Below are 24377 nucleotides of genomic sequence, written 5' to 3'. Positions count from 1 at the left end.
CACCATTGCCTTCTATAGGTTTCAGAGAAAGGAAATACTTCATTCAAGATCCAAAAACATTTCTGAGACCTCTGTGGTGCTTGTCAGTTTGACACAAGAGTCCTGGAAGTCATCCAACAAGAGTCCAGCCTGGTTCTGCCTCACAGGTCCTCAAGCACAAAAGCAGCATGCAAAAAAATACGTGACAGGAAGGTAGAGATGCACACACCAAAGTCAAAGGTAAACTACCGTTATGTAAATGCTTTATGATATAACCTAATTACATGAATTAATACACAAAAGCTAAACATTTGTCTCTAGCAGATCCATAGCACCACAGCGCACTAATATTCAGAGAACCGAACCATTTAGGTTAAGTTTACACAGTAAACATTAATTAACTCATAGCACAGTCTTAACACTGGATTTGGTAAAACCATATATATGTATATACACATATATACATATATATCACTATGTTTATATTTGTGTATAGATTAGCAACTAAAACCAATTACAAATTTAAGTGCTCTTAGGGATGTACTACTGGCTGAAATTAAGAGTGCCACAGTATTGGAAATGAGAACAAAACTGGAAAAGTTCTGCACAAGAAATGTCTGTATTGGGTGTAACCAAAATGAGGTATAATAAAAATTATGAGAAGCTACACATGTAGAAATTAAGATTACTACTACATTGCATTTTCTGAGAAGTACTGTTGTACACTTCAGTATGTGTATTCAACAAGGGAGGGTCACAATTGAGATTTGACTCGGAGACTTCCTGCCACACAATTCAAGTCTTCCTAAAATCAGAGTATGACCATTCTAACGCACTGCAAAATAATTTCCTGACAATGATACTTACGCGAAATCAAATTACCAACTAGATACTGCAACTACAAAAAGACCAGTACCTCTGTTTTAAGAGAGCTGCTGAGCCACAAATAAGAAATTGTTGGGAAAACACCAGTACATTTGCCCTGTTCCTTACTCTATTCCTTCAGCATCAAATATTGTCCCTTGGTAGAGATGAAAAAAAAAACTACAGTTTTTGTACAGTGTTCACAGTGCCTAGCACATAACATGTTCTTCATACTAGGTGCAACTCTGTCCAGCAAGAATAAGCCTAGAGGTCACACACACACAACTACCTTTTCTTCCTTATCGCTGCTGAAAAGAATGATTTTGAAAATTTTTCCCAAGGTCATCACTCTCTGAAAACTCCAGAAGGCTTAATCTGCACATGGATTGCATGCAATGTACCTCCTCCAAGAATGAGAATTCTTCAAGTTACTTCTCTCACTTCTAGCAATCCTCTTGGGTTGTTTTTTTTGGCTCAACTTTTGATTGCCATGCTATTCAGCTGCTACTGTTTAACTGGAATGTAGCACAGATCATTTTAATACCACAACCAAGTAAGTAGCTGAGGACTCTGGAAAAAAAAGGACCATGACATTCAACTGTCTAGATGCGATAAGGAGGGATTTCTTTCTTTTGGTGGTTTGTTGTGGGTTTTTTATTAATCTGTTTATACTAGAACACCTCAAGTAACATAAGATTACAAAAATATTTCAGACACATTAAGGGAGTGAAAGCAGAAAGGCTTTCAGTAAGTATATTCCTCCAACATCACTTTCTGCAGTAGCTGTATACTCATTAGAGGGGTCTCACACAATTACCGAATTGCCTCAGTACAGGAGAAAGGATGCAGGCTAATATATGCCATTTGTCAAACACCCATTTTTGTCTTTACTAGTACACCTGTAAGACTCCAGGTTTAAAGCACACACCGTTGGTCACATTATTCCTAATGAAGTTAGTGGGAATTTTCCCACTGACTTCAGTAGGAACAGGTATGAGCCAGTGCTTCTAAAAAAGAAAAATATAAAATCCACCCTGCCCCCATTACAAAGCCCAACTTTTAATTTAGGAGCATGCTGTAAGATAGGAAAAGTTATTTTGTGCATTTGTAAGAGCAAAAACCAGAATAAAATTTAATATTTATTAGAACTTCTTCCAGTAACAGCATTCAACATTTTAACAAACCAAGCTGTGAAGTCTTTAAAAAAATCTAGGATTACAAAAGAAGTTAAAATGGCAACAAAGGGGGAATTTTCTATTTAAAAACAAACTTGTCATATAAACAGTAATATTTTAAGAAAATGTGATTAACATGATACGTAATTTTCAGAATGGATACACAGTGTATGAATACCAATCTGAATGAAACAGAGGGGCAGAACACACTACCCCCTTAAAAATCTCAAAATGGGCCATTTCAAGAAAGGGGAGGGAAGAGGATCTTTCTAGTGAAATAACTTAGAAGATACCACGCAATGGACAAAAAACGCAAGAGTACAGAAGACATTACATGACACCCTCATTACAACACCCCCTCAAGTCTGATTATACAGTAAATAAAGTTAGTAAAGTGCATCTTTTAAAGACTTGTCTAGTGAAATAGCTTTTCCAAATATAAAACACAACACAAGACGTGCAGTAACATAGTGTAAGTTTTTAAAAACTAATCTTTAACTTTTCATTCAATAAGGAAGAAAAGTTTTAACTGCAGTAGTGTTCACATTATTCGTCGCTAGGATGCATCCTCATGTGCTTTTGTTACTTGGCAAATCTTTAAATACGGAGCATGGCAAAATTATGCTGTTTAAGCAAGTGCTTCTCTCAATGTAATACAATTCTTCAATGGCAGAATGGCCACATGCAGTACAACCGTGTTATATTTTGGGAAGCTTTGGTGCACTAACGACGGGATTGGTCTCCTGCAAATACCTTCGCCCTGCACTCTTATAGTCGTAGGTGCAGGTGTGAGTCTCTGCATAGCGGTGTGTTGCACAGAAGTTGTTTCCACATCTGAAGAATCAAGAATATTAGAAGTTAGAAGCTTTTAGAAGCTTTTAACTCCCTGATATGCTAGGAGCGCTCTGGCTTAATAATGTCTTGTTTATTTGATAAAACTGCTTGGATTCTAATCATCCTTGACTGGTAACGTTAACTGGTAGGGTAATCAAAATGACATTTTTGTCACTTTTGCAACTTTGACCCAACAGTCTCTTCAGCTGAGAAGTTAAGCAAGATCAGTACTCCTGGAATTAGCTATCAAGGGCTGAACAATCTTACAAATTCAGAATGATGGGCTTTGATATATTTTATTTCTTTTCTAAAGACCTCACACAACATCAGTTGGTAGAATTCAGAGGACAAAACCATGGAACTAAAATAATGGCATCAGGTGAAATCCACATAATGCATTTCAATTAAAAAACACCACACTGTTCAGATCACCACATTGTTCAGACCACCAAAACAAGATGTTTAGTTCAACACAACTTCTGCCTAGCATAAACTCAAATTACTTATTTGAGATTAATAAATACAGATTTAGTCAGCTGTAAAAACATCAGACAGAATAACTATAGGGAACAGGACTTCCTATGTAACTGGATAAAGGTGCATCTTCCCAGTATCAGTTGCAATTTCAATGAGTTAAGATTATGATTTTGGCCTTCAAACTTGACAGCTCACCAGCTAAGACTCCTATCAAGAGAAAAGCATACTCTGGATGTTTTATCTGATCTGGACAAGTGCTTCAAGTGGAGACTGGTATTAGAGTCCCACTTCCCAATTATTTGATAAAGTTGTTTCTTGACACTAAAACAATTACATCATTTACAATCACAGTTCTCTTGAAATGGATTAGGCATTAGAATCATACAAGGTTTGGGATGGAACGGCCCTTAAATACCATCCAGTTACTCAAAGCCCCGTCCAACCTGGCCTTGAACAATCCCAGGGATGGGGCATCCACAACTTCACTGGGCAACCTGTTCCAGTGCCTCACCACCCTCACAGTAAAGAATTTCTTTGGAATTCTTCGGAATATCTAGCCTAAATCTCCCCTCTTTTAGTTTAAAGCCATTCTCCCTGGTTCTATCACTACATGCCTTGTGAAAAGCCCCTCACCAGCTTTCTTGTAGGCCCCCTTTAGGTACTCGAAGACTGCTATAAGGTATCACCAGAGCTTTCTCTTCTCCAGGCTGAACAACCCCAACGCTCTCAGTCTGTCTTCATTACTCATCCAACTTACTGTCTCAGTATTAGACTATGATCTCTATTTTTCTATCTATCTGGGTTCATAATAAACTCAAAAACTGTTCCTGAGACTTTGTGTGCGTGGTATTAAATTTGCTTTTCTTTGGTTCTTGATCCTGTAATTACCAGTTCTCTCATACAATGGTATTCTCTATGTGGTTCATGTTCCATTCTAATAAAAGGTTGTATGGTTGCTCCTCTTGAAACTAGAACAAATGCTATTCTTGGAGATGTGCAATTTCCCCCCTTTTCTGGGCTTCATTTTTAACCTTAAGCAAGCTGCTTAGTTACTTCTAGAACAGCTTGCAGCTATGTGATCAGCAGGAAAATGTGCAGTGTCCAAACCTGTTTAAAAATCAAAGACTGAAGAGTCAGTAAGGAGGCAGTTCTTCACCCTGAACCTCTCCAACACAGTTCCCCAGTAGCAGAAGTCTTACTCATTTTGCATTTGATTGGCATGAACCAAGATCAGCTTCAAATGCCACCCCCACAGTGCAGCAGCTCTCAACCTTGACTAGATTATGGGAAATGATACTGAAAAACAGAGTATCTTGTGGGAAACAACACTTTGAGAACCAAGATCAAAGAGAAAGTGTTTGGGTTGTTTTTTTTTGTTTAAGTTTCCAGTCATCACCACCAAGCACCAGGTCTCATTGTATTGTCTGCAAGTCATGATTTGGGGGACTAGCACTCTGGCGTTCTGCTTTTGAGATGCTCTAGATACTCAAAGGTGACTGAAGTCTCACAAGAAACAGGACACATGTAGAATCAAAAAGCTGTCAAATTCGTATAAATTCACAAACTGTGCACATGTGTTGTAACAGGGCCAAATCTGAGGAAGTTTTTCTGCAAAACTGTAATAAAGTCCATTTTCCTCAAATTGTTATTAACGATTATAATAAGCTATAATATTATAATAGAGTAATAATAATATGGTAAAGAAACTCTGCAGAAGAGAAATCTGCAGCAAGTTCTCTCCACACCAGTATAAAATGTCATTGTTCTTTTTTTGCAATCATGTTCTTTATTTCCTGATATCTTGCATCCTAATAACTTCCATTCCTTGATTTTCCTGGAGGAACATACACCTGCAACAGCAGAACAGCTACAACATCCCCGAATTTTAATTCCTAAAGTTTTGCTGAACCAAGAATTGCAACTTTCTGGAAGGTTGTCTTTTGATTTGCTATGCTTAAGGAAAACCATGCAGCGCAGGAAACCTTTTGGTTAACCCAGCTATCAATTTAAACAAGAGCAGATAATATGCTCAGCCTACCTGCACTCATAGGTGGTTGCCAATCCAGTTTTCTTGCCACAAAGAAAGCAATGCTTTGTAATTTTCTTTTTTGCTTGAATTGAGCCATTCACAGGTGGGAGATGGGTTGCTTCACCTGCTTTCAGAGGTAAAAAGACAGCAAAGACATTTTATTTTTACTTATTCATGATCACAAACTACTTCAATCTTTTGAAATCCAGATTAATTTTGCATTACTTAGGATACATCAGGTGGGAACCTCAGAGCCTAAACAGAGAGGAAAAAAAAACTCAGAAGCTAAAAGAGAGAAGACATCTCAAGCCTTTGAACACCTTTGGAAGAGGCAAACACAATGCAGGAATTGAATACATTACTCTTAACACCTGTTAAAAGTTCACATAAGTTCCAGAAGAAATCAAGAAATACATCTCCTAATGGTCTTCCCAAATGTAAAATGAAAGCACATGGTGTGATTCAGAAAGCACTGTACACAATGACTTTCCAAAGACTCAATTGGGCATTCAAGTACCTAACATCTAGTATATTCAGTAGCTAATAACTCAAGTTTGTCAAATAAATACTGCAACATTTGGAAATATTGCTGATACTCCATAATTGCAAGAAACGTACACTAGTAGACTACAGGCCTCAATTTAACTATATGATTGCATGAAGCATTTTGCAGATGTTTGTAGGAGTTCTGTACTTAACAATTTACTTTGACTTTTTCACCTGCAATTCTTGGCTGTTGCTTTAGCACCTGGAGAGCACATAAAGGAAAGGTATCTTCCTTCCCTCTGTAGAAGTAAACTCTTTGTCCACAAATTGCTTATGCATATTTACCATATGCTAGGACAGTGAAGGCCAGCAACGCATCCTCTCAAACATTCTCTCAGTGATTCTACCACCATATTGTCAGGATGCTCACAAAGACTGACCTTTATGAGTTTAGACTTTTTTTTTTTGTCCAACATACCTTTAATCCCAAAAGTCAATTCTCAGCTGAGATACAGCAGGCTACATTCAATAGTACTGCTAGGCAGTCACTACACGTTGCAGTCATCGCTATCAACCAGTACTATCCCATAGCTATCTAGCATATGAACTTCCAGGCAATGTTTGTCCATACTATCAATTTCACCATCTAAAAGCATACTATTTCAGAAGCATCAGTTAGCCCAATTTGAGAAAAAGAGCTTGAAGACAGCCCCCTGCTGTGGACCATACTTAAACAGAAAAAGGAATATACCCATCCTCACATTTGTGGTCCCTACAGCAATTACATGTAAACTGAATCTGTCCTTTGGACGGTTATACAACAGATCGTTACTGGCTACTTCTCTCTCAAGAGCCTGTATGACTTGATGACACCAACTTTGGCTTTCTCATCTACGGAACCTTTTGGAAAATACACTTTCGTCTGACATAAGATACATCAGAGGAGTATCTTCAAAGTCCTATATAAGATGACACAGGTGATAACTGGCTTCCCCATCATGCAGACATGGCTATTAGGGTATCACTTCCTTTACCATGCAGTAGGTAAGGACAGACCTGTTAATTGACTGCCAATTCAAAGCTGCACCCCCAGTTGCGAAATGAAGGCAAAATTCACTATTATAGCAACTTTTGCTCCTATATCATTACAATTACATGATTTTGCCTGTTGTGGCTCATATTTGAAGATCTATCTTCTAGATCATTCTCTATACCAGACCTTGAAATTAGTATTTAGGGACAACACATCCATTTTCAGTACACGTCAAGCATTAAGCACTCCACAGTTACCAAGACTAGGGTAGAAAGAATGATGCCCACCACAAAAATACAGAAAAATCTGCACTATCTGCACAGTAGTCTTCAGCATCCATGCTCTTATTGCTTCCTCCCCACATTTCTTTTGCCAAATCCTTCTGGCTCAGCCTGTAGCCCTTAAGACAATACCACTGAGAAATTTGGCTCTGACTTCAGTACACTCAGAAGTATTCACAGCACTGACCTTTTGGAAACTTCAGAGCAGAAATTACATTTATGTCTACAGATGACATGCAGGATTCATTAGGTATTAAAAAAAAAAAAAGCTAGGAAAGAGTCACAGTTGTGTCTGCCTAAGATCTGGATGACATCTGTATGTTAAAGAGTTGCTTAAAATATTAGAAGTGATACCATGCTACAGAAGTATAACACAGCGAGGACTTGGAAAGCCATATGCCTTACAAAGATAAACTATTCTTGCCCGCTATATATGTGATATTATCAGGAAAGATTAGATTCATCTTCAATTATTATTAAAGTCACACTACTTACCTACTCTTCTCCCTACAGCGGCAATACTTCCATTCATTCCAAGCCCATGCGCAGACTAAAAAGAAAAACATTTCCACAAGGGAATTACTAGCAGATGGAAATTAAATGGGAAGTTAGGAAGTCTGGTATCAGCTTATCTGAGATCAATGTGTTATCAATCAACATACCTACAAAGAGTGAAAGGTGACTTCTGTACACAAAATTAAAACTCCGCAGTATAAAGCCTTACTCAAAATGACTATTTAATAGTCTTCCCATACTTAAGTACGCACCAAAACAACGAAGTACATTAGAGATCTGAAGGTAGGCACATACAGTGCCAGTCACAGGGCGAACTGTGGCATAAATGACAATTAGTGAGCAGCAGGAGATGTCAGATGACACTTCAAACACAGACACTCATAATTCTATCGTTATGGTAACTGATGATTTTAGGTATGAAATGAACAACCACTTCAGTTTTTATGAAAAATTACTTCTAGGACTTGTTCAGATAAACAGGCAGTTAAAATACCAGCAGGAATTCAGAAAACAGTTAAAGATCTATCAGAGATTTAAGTACACCTCCCCCTTCCCATCTGCCTTCCCTGAAAAGACACAGACACACAAAAGTACAGTTTTCATAATGCCAGTCCCAGAAAAGACATGAAAACTTCAATTTCTTTGGAAGCTTAAGTACTCACTAGAATATATTCAGCAGCTTCATTTGAAGGAGTAGTTTTCCTAAAGCTTTCTTCCTGACAATGCTGCAGGTTTGTAGGTAGTGCAATACCAGAAGTCCAAAACCTGCCTGTCCCACAGGAACTCTGTATACTTTCCCTGTTTGTGCTTCGGGCCAGCGAAGCCAGAAATCCTATGTTACTTACAGAACTCACAGGTTCCCTGGATGCCTTGTTAGCCACATCTGTGAGGTCCCTAGCCTCTGCTTTAGAAATTACATCAGGTCTTTTGCCAAGTGACTCTACTTTCATGCTACAGAATCTAGCAGTCCTAGAAAAAGAGGAGTCTGCTAAACTGTGGACTTCCAATGATCGAAGAACATTTGGAGAGGCTGTAGATCTCAAGTTACCAGCCTCAAAGCATTTGGGTTGTGCTTGTGGCTTCAGAGAATTGTGACGTGCTGCTTGTGCTGAATACCGAAGAGGTGACAAAAGCAGATTTTTCTGGGGACTTAATTCATGAGTACGGAGAAGACCAGACCCCATTGCTGTAGTGCTCAGCACTTTGCTACTAGGTTTTCTATGCTGCTCTGCAACCTTAGATTCTTCATCTGCATCAGGCAGTTCAAGTTCTTGGTTCACCTTTCCTATGTCATATATCTCACTACACTGTTCAGTGGTGCTTTCTTCTGTTAACAAAGCAAAAGCATCTGTTTCAGGTAGAAGTTTTTCTTCTTTTCCATAAAGTTCTACATTTGTTAGATTCGGAAACAAAACAGCATCCTCCTCACTTGCTGAGGTCACATTTTCAGAGGCTTTTTCTGTATTTTCAGGAGGAGATGAAACAGCAGTCAGAATACTATTTGTAGGTAGTTTTGCATTTTCTAGTTCGACACGAGATATTTTTGGTGGTAACCTGATGCTACTAATTGACTGTGACCAGGAGTTGCTCTGCCAGGTGTCATCTTCCTTAAGAAAGTCATTAGCTGTGGATGGCATCGTTCTACCAGCAGTGGCCAAAGTAGCCAATGCTGAAAGTGCGTTTTGGGAAGACTCTGAGTGATATGAATTCCCAGGAGGAGGTAGGCAGGACTGTCCGATATGGGGGAGTACTCTTAAAAAACGGTGACGAGCAGCAGCCACTGAGCCACTAGATGGTCGAGGAGTCATCGGAGGACGAGATTTCACCTTGACAGTTTTCTTAGGCTATTAAATAAATAAAACAAAACCCAAATACAACAACAATTAGTATTTGAATTACTGTTGCATTTAAAGATTGTATTGCCAGGAATTCAGACGTTGTAAGACCAGAAAAGATTAAATCATTCTTTCTACTCTGTTATCTGCTGCTAGTCATCAAAACCACACCCCAACATCTGAGCAACAAAAATCAAAATATTACAATCAGAAAAGGCTTTTTCTGATTAAAAACTCAGATACAGGCCATAACACATCAACAGAATAGAAAGGGAAGCCAGAATGCCATCAAAGTTATCCAGCAGAGCTTAGGGTCTCAAATGAAATGAACAACGAAAGAAAGTACATCATCTTCATTTTAGATCTAGTTACCCTAGACAGACATGAACACCAATATAATGTTTTTTAGGTAATCTCATTCTCATATTCAACTTTATAGGCTTTTCAGTTACAGTATTTATAATGAAGCTTCATTTAGAGAAACACTGTTTTTTACCAGAAAACTACTGCAAAACAACATTAAAGTATTGGAAGAAAAAAAAAACAAAAACAAAAAAACCCCACAAACAGACAAACAACCAAAACCAACAAAAAAAAAAACCCCAAAAAACAACAAAACAAACAAAAAACCAAAACCACACACACAACCCACCCTCCCCCTCCAAATCCCATATATCCACAAAAAAAACCCCACCCACACATATAAATCAGGACCAGTAGTGAATTGTTGTGAAGTGTTTGAATGAGGACAGGTAGAGATCCAAGTAAGACCAATACTGCACAGCAGAACATTTATACAACAGCATTTACTTAAACAACAGGTAAGGAAACATCTAACCTTGATCCTTCACTTCCCAAGACAGCAAAGTATTTGATCTGCTTTTTAGAAAAGCCAGAACTAGGAAAGTACAAGCCATTTTACAGTAAGAAAATTTAAATCACAACTTCACCTTTTTACTCAGATTCATGTTTTCCATCTTTGCCTTGAGCAGTTTCATTTTGTTCATAGTAATTGAATTCTCAATAATCTGTTGGCCAGAAGGTGATGCCTCTGTCTCATCTTCATCATCAGCATATAAGTTATAAACTGAACCACCGCTGAAAATAAAAGAAAGTTCGTGTTCACCCTCTAATCACATCATTATGTTTTCAATGAAGTAGTATTCTCGCAACTAGAGCCATAACCGCAGTTGATCTGTTGACAAAGCATTATGTAAAGCTGTTTGCAAAGACATTTCAAATCCATTTAGTTTAGCATATAAGCATTCCTTATAAGATGCTCACACAAAGTGATGATGCTGAAATCAGAACATAGCCACGCTTCTGTGAAGTTGTTACACCATATACAGTTGGTTCACACTCACTATATATTCTCCCCACAGAGGGGATATCCAGTTCCACAAATGTCTCCTGAAGGTATGGCCAAAGCTGTTAACTGTGTGACTCAAACAAGCTGATCAGTTTTCCAATTAACCAGACACTGGCATGGAAGCAAAGTCCAAATTTCTATCCATCCTGAGGGGTGTTCTCACCATATGTGGAAATGGAAGGGTCACCCATGTGGATGTGATATTCTACTTCTCCTTTTCAAAATAAAAAAAAAAAAATAAAAAATAAAAAATAAAGGATCAGTTTAGGTTTCCAAAGTCTCATACTTGGAAAAAGAAAAAGTAAACAGGTTAGAATTGCTAGTCCCAAGACAAAATGTTTTATCTCAATAGTCACTAGAAATTTATAGCATCACATGGCCGTTTTCCATTCTGTATTCTAACAGAATGCAAAACCTCAATGTTTTAAAGTCGTTATCCGATTTGTTTCTCCTATGAAGCAAGGAAGCACTAATCACTAACACACATCCAACATTTGACAATGAAATGAAAGAACCATTAGGAGTGTCCAACTCATTACAAATTGATGCATTTTCAACACTGTATATAGTACATTTTAAAGAGTGTTTTAATTCTTCCATTAGGCTGTCAGCATCTAGAAATCGTGACGATCCGAAAATTCCCCTGTGTTCATGCAAATGTCTTAGTAGATTTAACTAAAGTTTCCAAAAGAGACCAAAGAAGAACTAAAGGTCACAAGAAAGTCAGTACCAAAATCCCATCAAAAAAAAAAACCAAACAAAAAAACCCAACAACAAACCACCCAGCTTCTTTTTCCTCCACTAATTAAAGCTGACATCTTACCTGATTCTTGGAAATATTCTGATGCCCTTAGTCAAGAGCCAGTATTTTTGCACTGACTCTCCAAATCCATTTCCTAAAATGTAGCAAAATTCTAAAGGCAGCACAACTTCAGGAGACAGATATTTAAGAGCAAGATGGCAGCAAATTCAAAGCAGGAGTCAGCAAAATAGTCCAGTCATTTCTTATCAAAAACTGAACAGCTCCATATGGGGATAGCCAGTTTGGTAAAGACTCAACACCAAAGAATCATTTCAGAATTTTAACTCTGCAAAGACTTAAGTCACCAACTGAAAAAATTTCTCAGAACTTCTGTTTGCTCAGGGTAAGGATAGAAAGAAAAGTGATGTGTCTCACACATTTGGCTGGTTTTTTGCTTCGTTGGTTGTTTTTTTGAGGGTGGGTTTTTGTTTGTTTTGTTTTAATGCAAAAAGAATCTTTATCCTTTTTCTTGCATTTCCTGGCTAAATAGGAGCCAAAAAAAATACAACACACACAAAAAAAAAAAAAAAAAAAAGGAAGAGTAACAGAAAGGGGTTTTTTTTTGCTTTGATTGTAAAATTATAGAAGATGGACATGCAGCTTTGCTCTTGATCATACTTTTAGCCCATTTTCCAATGAGTAAATTTCAAATCTACTTTGTCCATAGGTGTCAATGTTCCTGAGATCTTGCTTGTAAATACATGCCTCAAAAATGATCAGTAGCTTGCTGAAACCTTTTGACCTCAGTGCTTGCCAGTCCTGTATCACAGCTTCAACTATTTTCTTTTAATCCAGAGACAATAATTATTGTATTTACACCTTGACAAGTTTTAACCATTAACTTAGCCACAGACAAAATAAAATGATCTGGAAAACTATGAAACAAAACCCAAACCAATGTCTCAGTTCTAAATTGCAGTCATTAAATTCTGCTCCACACACAAAGAATGTGAGAAAAGCTGATAAACAAGTGCCTCAAAAACTCTCAGTCACCAGTATATGCACACATACAAACACATTTAACTGTCAGTGTGGAAAGTGCTACTATTCAGAGTGATTCATGGCCTTTCTCTATAAAGAGGAAATGAAAAGGTCCAATTTGCTTCCATTCTCTCCTCCCTTTGGTACTGTTTCCATTTCCCACAAAGTCTGCCCAGCCATAACAACAAATTAAAAAAATAAGGATTTCTCCCCCACCAAATCAGTGTCTGCCTTAGTAGAAAAACTAATAAATGAACACCCACTGAAAGCACAGAGGAAGAGAAACAACTGAAGCTGAATGTTTTCAACTCGGGTGGTTTTTAACCTAACTGGATCATTTAACCAGTGACAGCGTATTTCTTAAGCATAACATATTTGACTTTTATACTTGCTCTTGCGCTTTGAAAAGCTTACCAAGATGCCTTACAAGAGCCAAAAGAATGTGTTTTATTCCTCTGGTCTGCTAACTTTAGCCAATCTCAAGTAAATAGTAAATTACTGTTTAAACACTAGGATTATCTAATTGAAAACTACTAAGAGTTTCAGACAATTGTCCATGCTAGTTTTAAATGGGGGGTGGGGTGAGGGAAAAAACTAAACCATCTCCCACACACAAGAATTTGAACTCGTAGGCAGATACCAGAGTGCCCGTTATACTGGGAAAAAAAAAAATATAAATCAAAGTTCAAACTCCTTCTGAGAATTCCTTGCATCAATTCATGGTATAGCATCCACAGTTCTAGCTCTTCGGATGTTCATTTGCAGTTAAAGGTAAAAGGGAACAATGTGGTAGTGGCCAGGGTGTCAGCGAGTAACAGAATTACACCTATCTGCTCCTTTCCAGAAGTTTATTTAGTCCAATGCACCAGCAAGGTTCTCAGTTCTTACTGATGATGGTGGTGGTTTTTACCTATTTTGAATATACACACAACATTGTAAGTGGCTATTTACTGAAAATGAGTGCAGGGGTTGAAAGATGATCACAAATCTAAAATATTTGTGTATTTCCTCCTCTTACTACTTTTTTATATAATAATATTTCAGAATATTAAAAAAAGAAAACACCAGCAAAACAAAAAACCCCACCAACACCCCTCCTAGTTTCTCCGAAACTTCAGACAAACCCTCTCAGGATTTTTCACTGCCAAGCTACTATTGTTCTGACTAATAATTTGGTGAAATCATATCCATATGAAAATGTTTATGCTGTGAACAGAAGAATGTTTATAAACTAAACAAATGCCTTAAGATGGAAGAAAAATATATTTATTGCTAAATTGACTGTCATGTGAAATGTTCCCTTTTAGAAAGGGCTGGAATACTGAGAATTGCCGTAAGCATAAAGGTCAGCTTTGTCTCACTCTATTGACACGCACGGTGATTAAGATCACTGTCAGCATGGCCGCTGACCCAAGGTACTACTGTGTTGTTAGGCTTACCAGTTACAGCATTTTAGTAGCCTTTAGGGCACATTTCTTGCAGTACTTGAGATATTCTTTTGATAAAGTCAATAGATAAAGCTAAAAATTATACAGCATCCCCCTTTTTAATAATAGAGATTAAAACCAACTTTACCCCAAAGATTCAGATAATGGCGTTAGAGTGCCATCTCCCCGGTCTACCACACGGAAGAAATTCAACTGATCTCCTTCTCGATATACTAAGAAGGTAACTTGTTTGTTGGATGGCCCTTTTTCCCAAATCTCATCTCTAGTGGGATCCATGTATTCAGCCATTTCCCTGATAGGGTCTTCCACAGGAACTATAAAGAGAAAAAAAAAAACAAAAAAACAACCCAGAGTAAACCTAAATTATTACTACTTTTGTTCTGATCACCTTTGAGAGCTCAGCTCAGTTTACAATGGGAATTCCCGATCTAGAAGATATGTTGAGTTTGTTTGTTTTCTGAGTGAAAATTATCAAGGGAATTTCTCCATTTTCATTCCTCTATAGATGATCAACATAATTAGGTTTATCATTGGACTAAACCAATGCCTGATTCTTCATAACCAGACTTTAGAAACTATCTGTATAATGACATTACAATATCATCTTTTCTGCAGGTGAAGAATCGCTGATTTTAAGACTTAATGATTCTTTATATATAAACATAGCTGTTAAACTAAGGGTAAACAAAATGGAAAGGATGGTGCACTTGGTATGCTAAAGAAGAAAACGTATAAAAAAAGAAAGAAAAAGAATCCCTCCATTTTTGTGAAGTACTTTCCAATTGATTTGGAACTGAAGTCTGCTCATCTAGAATGCTTAGCTAAGAAAAGCTGTTTATGGTTATAAGATGTTGCATGAAACTGTTTTGAACTCCGTTAGTTCTTACCTCTTCTAGTGTTAATAGGTCCACCTCGCATAGCCAGAACTAATTTCAGAGTGCAGCCTTCCGAAATGCTGAAAATAACAAATAAGTTTTGTAGCGTCTTTCATTACTTATGCTAACACTTAGAAACATTAATTGCCATTTTATTCTGTACTTACTTATAATCATTCAAACAATAGTCATCCCTCAGCTCTGTATTATTCCAAATTAAGTGCTGCTGAGAGACAGGAATACCTAAACAAAACAAACAGGCAAAAGATTATTAAAATTCAAGCTTGAAGGGAGTTCTTTTTTAAGAATGAAGAATGTGGGGTAATGGAAGAGAGGTGAGAAAGTGAATTAGAGGGGAAAGACAAGAGGAAGTGGGAAAAGGACAGGCATTTGAGCAACCTTCAGTCATGATATCCAACCTCCCAAAAAGCTGTTAAGAACAATAGCTGTTTTTCTTTGCAAATCAAAGTAAAGATTTTCAACAGGCTTGTATTCATAGGCAGAGTTCAACCTTTTGGCTCAACAAGCGGTCTGTAAAAGTATGCAACTGCTTCAGGCTTACTGAATACTTGCTTTTTTCCAGTCTTCAGATGAAAGTTTTTTTTCCTGTTGTCTGTACCTCAGAGCTTTATGTCTACTGACAGGATAAAACTTCTAACTATAGAACTGCTGAATAATTTAATTACAGCCTGATATTCTGTATTGCAGTAATGACAAGGTTGCATTAAGGCAGCTCTATTACAGTGGTGACAGCTCCAAATGTTTTTTTATCATTGCTTGGTTTGGAACCAGAAAGTTCCCATGTACAATATAGTACCATAGCAGGTAGTTAAACTTTGTACTACAAACACTTTTATTTATTTTTGGGTATTCTTTCAAGCCATCAGAATACTTTATTACTCATATACAGTATTATTCATTTTCCACTCAAGTTCAGGGACAGATGTGGCTAACTATTTTTTGTTAAAGGGAAGTAAGCATTATGAATATTTCCTTATTAAAAATCCACGTTCTACACAACAATTAACTTTGTCAACTTAGTCAACTAATTTAGATACAGATGTAATACACATAAATAAGCATAAGCCGGTACAACCTGAGGTCTTCACACATTTTTACTAGAATGCTACCACTTTCCAAATTTGGGATAGAATACAATAGGAAAAGATGAGACATCTCAGATCACACACAGGAAAAAAAAATAAAATCTTCCTTCAGCCTCAAAAAGAAGCACTGTTGTTCAATTTGTCCAGTGAAGTCCAGGTAATTAAGATCTCTCTGTGCATCCCTGACAAATTGTAACCAAAATGAAAGCCTAGAGAGGCCAGAACTACTTTTTCAAAAGGGTCTAAACATTACTCCTCAGCCTAAGAAGTAATAGCTATAAACATATTTTTCAAAAGGTTACATTAAAATAACTTTATCTTATACTTTTATTTTTTGCATGTTCAGGTATTCAAAAGGATGTACAAGTAGCAATGCCACACAGTAAGACTTTCCAAAATACATCTGGCAAGAGAACGCAAAGATCAGACTCTTCCAGGTGGTTTCCAAACACACCTCAGCTCCCCAGAGCTTGCAATAGTGCTTAGCAAGCTGTGGCAAAAGGTCAGTTAAGTAGCTGCTTCCCAGCTGGAGGAATGGCACAAAGCTACCAACACCCATCACTAGCAAGGAAGAAAAGGGGACCAGATTCTGATGAAAGTCCAAACAGATTCAACAGGCAAGTAGGAGACATGCCAAGTGGACATCCTTGTGCAGAAGAGGGAGTGAACTCTGCAACCATCGCTGTTGTTACTTAAGTTTTAGAGAAGATGACAATATCATTTTCTCACCGCAGCTAACATCATCTTCTCTTTTATGAACAACCAACACAACTTTACTTCAGTTGGACAGCATTTAATGTGAATCCTGTATCCTCTGAAGTCCACAAGACATTTATGAGAGGAATATGTTCATGTAGTAGACTAACATAAGTGCTACTACATTGCCAGCTATTTAATAACTGGTTCTTGGTTATGATTCAAGTCTGCATCGTAAGCAAAACAGGAACAAGCTGGCAACAGCCAGCAAGTCTACAGTGAAGTTGTTTTCTGTGTTGTTTTGCAGTCTTCTGATTACAAACAGTCATTACTGTCTGCATTTGTTATGGTTTCAGCAGCCTCCAAGGAGCAATTTCCAATTACTTTGATAAACCAAAAGGGCATTTGTTAAAAAGATTGGCTTACAACTGGCAGTAGCGCAGTGAAACACCGTTTTGTTCATTTAACAATGACAATGTATTTTTGATGAAATGGACAGATGAAAAGACTATACTCTGCTGTAATGAAAAACAGACGAGTCTTTATTATTAATTCCTTTTTATGCTGCTTTCTAAGAATTCTGTATACAGAGAAGAAATGTGCTTTACAAGTTCAGGTGCAGGAAAATACGATCAGCTGTCCCTTTTCTGGATTATAGTAAGGCTTTCTTGAGAAGACATTTGTGCATGGGATCAGCATGTAAAACTGGCAACAATAATAAGAATTGCAAGACACCCATCCACTCTCCCTAAGCAGCACATGACTCTATCACTGGCCTACTCTACATCGGTTCTGAGAAGAGAAGTAAGTAGTGTAACAAGCTACATCTCAGTGCTCAAAATGACTTAGCCTAGCCAGGTGATGCTACAGGACAGAAGAGTCTGCAGACTTCTGGTGGTGCATTTGCCTGCCCTGTTCCCCCCTACCCCCAATCCCTGGGCTGCTCCATTATCTCAGGAATTCCCATCAGGCCTTGGCCTTTGCGTAATGAGTTGGGCAGCGAAATGTCCCTTGACCATACCAGGAACTCTTGCATGGCTAAGGGGGAAAGCACTGATCGCATCAGGGATGCCTGTTCCCTGGCTAAGGTAGGAGAGCGGAGATAAAAATCAGTCATCCCCTGACAGCCTCAGAACACTCCCTCCCATGATGTAGCCTGAGTAGAATGGTACCACCGTTACTACAGGTTTGAGAAATTTCTAGTAATTACCAACTCAGATTGTGCTCAGGATGGAAATTTACTAATGACAAAAGCCAATCATCTTGTGACCTGATAAACAGTTGTCCTGAGTGAGACCCTTTCAGCACTCCTGGACCACAGCAGGCTGCAACCAGCACCTCTCTGAGTTGGATGCCCCTCAGAGTCTGCAAACTCTAAAGTTTGTGATAATTGGAGGACCATCACCAAAAGACAGGACCTGAGCTGAAGTCCCCCCACCCCTTGAGACTCAGCCTTCACCCATTGAGAAATGCTGAGACATCAGGAATATTTCAGTGACCTCAAGGGGAATTTTTAGCAAGTATGGCTATATATGTCTTCAGTGTGTAGGTTTTATATAGATTGCTATATAGATTACATATGCTATATAGATTTTATATAGATTGCTATAGCAAGTGTAGTAAATACTATTGACTTACTTTACAGGATGCACCTTAAAACTGCAAACTGCTAGTAGGTGAAAGCTGTGTAAACATTCCCTCTGTGGTGAATTGGTACACTTGTAACCCTTTAGATATATACCTCTGACCAAGCCTGAGACTGAAACTAGACTCAGCCACACCTAGGCTCCTTCGGGAGTTTAGAAAGCAAGGGGGTCTATTCTGAAGCTCGTGACTCAATGGGAGGGTGTCCCTAATCCTTTTGCACCTTCAATCTCTCTATCATTCATCTTTACCTAAATTTTCTTCTGTGTGTTTCACCCATGCAATAAGTAAGAGTGAACCTTGCCATTAAATTCTGTTAAGTTGCACTTTTATTAACTCATTATAAAACTTTTGATGGTTATTCTTTGAGCAACCTTAAACCACTCTTCATGCAAGACTGTCTCCTGAAATGGCTGCAGATGCACTGACAATCTGACCTACTAAAACGGGGAGAGGAAAGGAAAGCAGTAAGTCCTCTGTCTTGTCTCTGAATCAGCGTATCAGATACATTCTTAAGCTTCACTCCTTTACTCTTCTTTCTGGCATGCTAAGCAGGTTCACCAGAGAAACTGATGTGGTCCAGTCAGACCCAGAAACAAATAACCAAACCTGTAGATTTCAGAATTTTAAGTTGTGTGTAGGTTACCATATTTAAAAACACCACAAACATTTAGAAGTGAAAGTTCAAACGGTTTACTTATCTTTGATCCAATGTCCAAATTGCTGGAAAGTTTCTTATTTGTTCCTGCTTGCAGAGAGGCTGGGCTGACAAGTCTCATTTTCCCCCACAAACTAGCTACACTAGGGAAGAGGTGCAAAGGTTCACAACTTACAGCAGCAGGACTGTTTTCGCAACTCTCAAACCTCCCAGCTTTCATTTGCACGATAGTAAGCTACATTAGTGTACATGGTGATCAGTGTTGACCTCTTCTTTATTCTAGGGATTGATGGAGGAGACTAACAGCAAGTCACCATTAACTGGATACAGGCCCAATTTCCTGGCAAAGGTGACCTTATTTACGCCTTCCAGATGCAAGCTTATGCCGAGATGAGATGGTTAGAGAAGCATTTGCAGGAATGTTTCCCCAGCTCAGACAAGGCATAAGCTTAAAGAAGCTTCATGAACTTCTAGTCTCTATCAGCACAGTAAACAGGCAAATAACAAAGCAAACAGGAGACACAGAGGAGAAGTAGCAGACAGAAGAAAAGTGAGATTTTTTGAAAACTTGTTACCCTTATGCAACCTACTTACTCCGGTCCTGACAGAAACATAATTTTCTCTAATATAAGTAGTAATAAATATAATACGTACTCTGAATTCATATAATTTAAAAAGAAATTACAACATCCAAAAGAAATCTGCTTGATGTTCATCCACTTCCTTTGCTTCAGGTGAAGCTGCTGTACATGGGCAGCAAAATAATGACAGCAAAAAAACCAAGGTATCAACTGTCATGATGAATTAAGAGTACACGCACATGCAACAAAATTACTATTGCATCTGTTGTTCCCTGTTGAAAACAAGCATTCCAAATTAAGATGTACTCTAAAAGCTAGTTCTGGTTTTCCCCTTTACAATAATACAAGAACAAGAGAACACCTAAGTTTTCATCTAAAAAAGTGGATGTTTCCATATATGCAGATCATAAAATTCAGTCGCAAGCAGTCACTGAACAAATCATGACCAAATTGTTCCTTTTTATTTTAAAACTAGCTATGTAAATGAAGGCCTTAACTCTCCAGCTGTAGAATGCAAATTCCCACAAAATAATAATACCACTATCACCAAATCCCAATCCCTTGAGACTCGATCCTATCTTACTGAACACACACACACACATTTACAGGTATTATCTATGGCTCTTTCACAGATGAAAGAATTAGCCTCTCTAAGAATACACTATCTGAATGTTCCTTCTATAAAATTCAATGTAATAATTGGTGTTTCCAAGTGAGTAATATTAAACTTTGCCCAGCAGCTACAAAGACTTGTGCAATAGAGGCAGCAAAAAGATACCTTCCAGAAAAACAAGGCAAAAAGCTATTTCCTCTTTCAATGAAGTCTTGCTATTTTTAAGTACCATTCATGTGTTACAGCTAAGTCTTTCGCGTCACCTTGAAACTCAGGTACCACCTTATCCATATCCTGCTCATCCATGTCCATCCAACACATGATCCTGCTTTCAAATACAAAAAAATCAAATAAAACCAATGGAGCAGGTAACACTGCTGCCCATGCTATGCTGTGCTGCTGGCTGTGTGTATTCTAGCTTTTATGCCACCAGTAGAGGCAAAGGAAGCTATTTCTTCTCCAGTGTACCATTTTAAAAAGCTCATTCAGTGAATCTGAGACAAGGAGCAATTCACCCTAGGTGGCTCCAAAGTCAGCATTATAACAAATCTAAATTTTTGGATACCAAGTGGTTACTTTGCATGGAAAATATTTGAGGACAAATGCCTGGATTTGATCCCAACACACAAAGATCTGCTTTAACTTCAATTTACAAGTAGACTAATGCACTGAAATTTCAGATGCATTAGAACCCATTAATAAATTTTTACGCATATTCTTTACTGACTTAAAACCAACTGGAAGCAGAAAGCTGGAGATCTGGAGCTCTTTCCTAGTAAGGTACCAATGTCTACTACAGCTGTCTAAACAAGCCCTTCCCATATCAGATCATTAAATAGGCACCAAGAATGACAAGTATACAAAATTCCTAACATGCTATCCATCTTATCCTTTCTTATTACAGTGCAGTCTACAGCTATTGATTTTCAGGTTGTTGACAAAGATCAGTTTTCTTGATTTAGTTTTATTATTAGCCTTTTACAACATTTGAAAAAATTTGTTAACTTCTGAGACAACTCTAGATTTCATTTTGGAGATCTCAGGTCTTAGATAATTTTCCCACAACTTGTCCTTTTACACGCTTACATACCACTATCCTCAACACCCAAATGAGTCCACAGAGACAATACATATACTAGAGATGCTATACAGTCTCCCAGCAGTGCAGGAAGCATTCTTCAGCCAGAAGTGCAGCTTAAATGCACCTCTCTGTTCACACCCCATGAAAGCTGACACTATACAATAATAAAAAGTGAAAAACAGCAGCAGAAACAGGAACAGATGTAAGCTTTATACTTCCCATACTAAATTACAACAGCAAAATTACTTTAGGATTTTTGCTCCAGCTGGGTGATTCATTGCTTGCACTTGTGCACTGTAACAGGAACTCCGCCAGTTAAAAGTGGTTCATTATTTTTCACATGCAGTATCAACCCCAAAAGCAACCTAAAATAAATTTGTCACTATGCATCTGTCCCCTCTACACATAGCTGATCAATCTGTCTTCGCTCTGCCTCAAATAAATCATATTAATCAGAACACTGCAGATATTTTAAACTCTCTTCTGGAGTACCAAGGTGTTTCAACTGACTTCTAACAATTCAATGATAAGCACCAGTGAAGTCTTATCTTCCATGTTTTAATGAAATTTACTTACTAATAAAGTCCATACACCAGGCACCTAAACCATTACCATCATCCTATCAACTACAACACGTGAACAAAATTTTGAATAAATAATTTCATTACTGAGCTGTTCTTCTAATAAGAAACTACAACGCTTTTGTAAGCTAGGCACACCCAGCCTACAATAATAAGCTACAGGTATAGTTCAAGATATCTATTGGCAATCTCCTATTTCAAAGTACGAGAAATTCCTCTTCCTCTCATCTCCTACTGTCTTTTCATGTATCCTTCCTTTAACGCTCACTCCATCTGTACTGTCCAGATAACTTGCCTTCTCCCGTACTCTATTGCCTACGCTCCCTTTTAATTCGCTCGTAGTTAGCATTCTATCATGTATCTGCTTGCATCACTCCTACGCCTATATTCAGTCATGAAGAAAACCCCTTTCCTTTTCTTGTTTCACCTCTAGCCTCCAGGAGCGTCTCAACATATTCTCAGACTTGTGATTAATTATGGCCCTGTCCACAGGAAACAAAAGCATATCCACATAGCTGCGCTAATGGAGCTAGACTGATGTAAATTCTAGTCATCTGCATGGTGGAGCTTTTACTATGTGACCTTACTAGCAAAAAGTCACTCCTGTTGTTGAAGGCTTCTGTGTTTTAAGACTTGTAGCTGCAGTTTTTTCCATCCATTAGCACAGATTTCCATAACAGGAGGACAGTACCTTAGATTCAAGCCTAAAGCATCACACTACATCTCCCAGAGGTGGGTTCCACACAGAAGAATGAAAAAAAGTGTTCAGGTATACTGGGGAAAGAGAGGATGCCTTTTCTTAAAATCAGCAACTCTGGTACCCTCAGCTTGTGTAGCTACACAGTTCTTTAACTCCTCCAAAGTGAGGAAAAGGATGCAATGCTTCAAAGTGTATTTTAAATTATGTTCTTTCATGCAGGATCACCCTCATCGTAGAGAGAAAGAGGTGAGAGAGGACTAAGCTACATCTCTTCCCCTCACACTAGCACCAGGACTGGACTCATAACTTTAAGGTTTTCACTTTACGAAATGTGCCAAGTTCATCACTTTAAGACAAAGCATTGTTCAGCCAGACTTTTACCAGAAAAAGATCACTCACCTAAACAAAATTCTAATCAGAAACTTCGAGCCACCTTTGCATCTGCCTGCACTGCAGCTGCTCTTGTGACTGTAGTATCATAAACAAACCATAAACTGACCAACCTAAGAAGCAACAACCAGAGCACCTATGTTTAAAGTATGCTCGACAGCTGCAATACAAACATACTGCAAGACTCTAGTTTATAACCTTGCTTGTTAATAACTTATGCCAGAGAACACTTTCAACACCAAAAATGCTAAACAACTAATGATCTACCATAGACTTCTAAAGATTTACCTTAATTAAAAAAAAAAAAGGGGGGGTTTGGCAAAAATACCAATTCCAGTGAAGTCCAAGCTGTGAACCGGCAGGAAAAGGAAAGAACAGAAAAAACCCTCAATTCCAATTAAACCCAAGACATAAACCAAGTGCCTAGTTCAGGTACATATTACTGAACAAGTAATTTATCCAATTTGAAGAGCGATTATAATTTGTAAAACAATACTTTCTCTACAGTGATAAAGCTTATACTGAAATAAGAGAGAATAGTACCTTCCAGCCTTTGAATTTTAGCTTTCACAGAAATAACCGTTTCAAAAGGGGAAACTCGCAGTTCAAAGCATGTTCCTGTGAGTGTTTCAATGAAGAGCTCCATAGTTTCATAAAAAGGAAGCTTGTAGTGAAATGGTCCCATATTATCTTCGTTGAAAAAAGGAGGCTCTTTCTTGTTGGCCATTACAAAGGATTTACAACTTCCTTGTAAGGAGATCTGTCAGAAAACCACATTCCACTTCCAGCCAAGTCAGCTTTGAGGACAGGTGTGGTGCATCGCTGTTCATGTCTAGGATTTTTCACCTATAAAGCAAACAAGCATAGCTCTAACAACTGAATGTGGCTGTTGAAGAGAGTTTCAATTTATTCTCGATGAACAATGGAACAGCTATTAAGAAGCAGTAAATTACTATCTAGGTTGTACATCAGATAACGACAAACGGTATTAGTATATTGTAGTTTTAGGACTCTAGTTTCAGACAGCATTCCAGGTCCTACCTACTACCTTTCTTATTTTTACTTTGTTTTCACAAGCGACCTACATTAACACCCAAAGCCAACAAGAGCTGAGCCCTCAGCAGGATCAGACCTGGGAAAAAAAACTCCAGGAAAGCATAAACACGAGGACTCGTCCGGGCTCGGGGTGAGCAACAGAACAGACAACAGCTCTGCCCCCTGAGCCGCTCCATGCTCCCCCCGGCCCAGTCCAGCCCTGCACCGGGCGGCAGGCCAGACCCAGGCCAGCAGAGCCGAGCGCCCGCAAACAAAGGAGCGAGAGCAGCTGCCCACCCTCTCTCCCA

At 38.2% G+C, this 24377-nt stretch overlaps 1 protein-coding gene across 1 annotated transcript; it reads right to left on the bottom strand.

Annotated features, from left to right (window-relative positions):
* Window positions 1-2021: 2021 nt before the first annotated feature.
* Window positions 2022-23761, bottom strand: ZFAND4 (zinc finger, AN1-type domain 4). The gene is given in 10 exon segments (XM_010012111.1): window positions 2022-2852; window positions 5368-5482; window positions 7654-7708; window positions 8337-9518; window positions 10460-10636; window positions 12746-12782; window positions 14237-14423; window positions 14997-15064; window positions 15152-15227; window positions 23578-23761. Coding segments are annotated over 10 exon segments (2217 nt in total). The 3' UTR covers window positions 2022-2716.
* Window positions 23762-24377: the final 616 nt, after the last annotated feature.

The sequence above is a fragment of the Nestor notabilis genome, unplaced genomic scaffold (genome assembly GCF_000696875.1).
Source record: "Nestor notabilis isolate BGI_N333 unplaced genomic scaffold, ASM69687v1 scaffold13883, whole genome shotgun sequence".
Taxonomy (NCBI): domain Eukaryota; kingdom Metazoa; phylum Chordata; class Aves; order Psittaciformes; family Psittacidae; genus Nestor; species Nestor notabilis.
The sequence above is the reverse complement of the archived record's forward strand: the minus strand, read 5'-3'. Positions and strand labels throughout refer to the sequence as shown.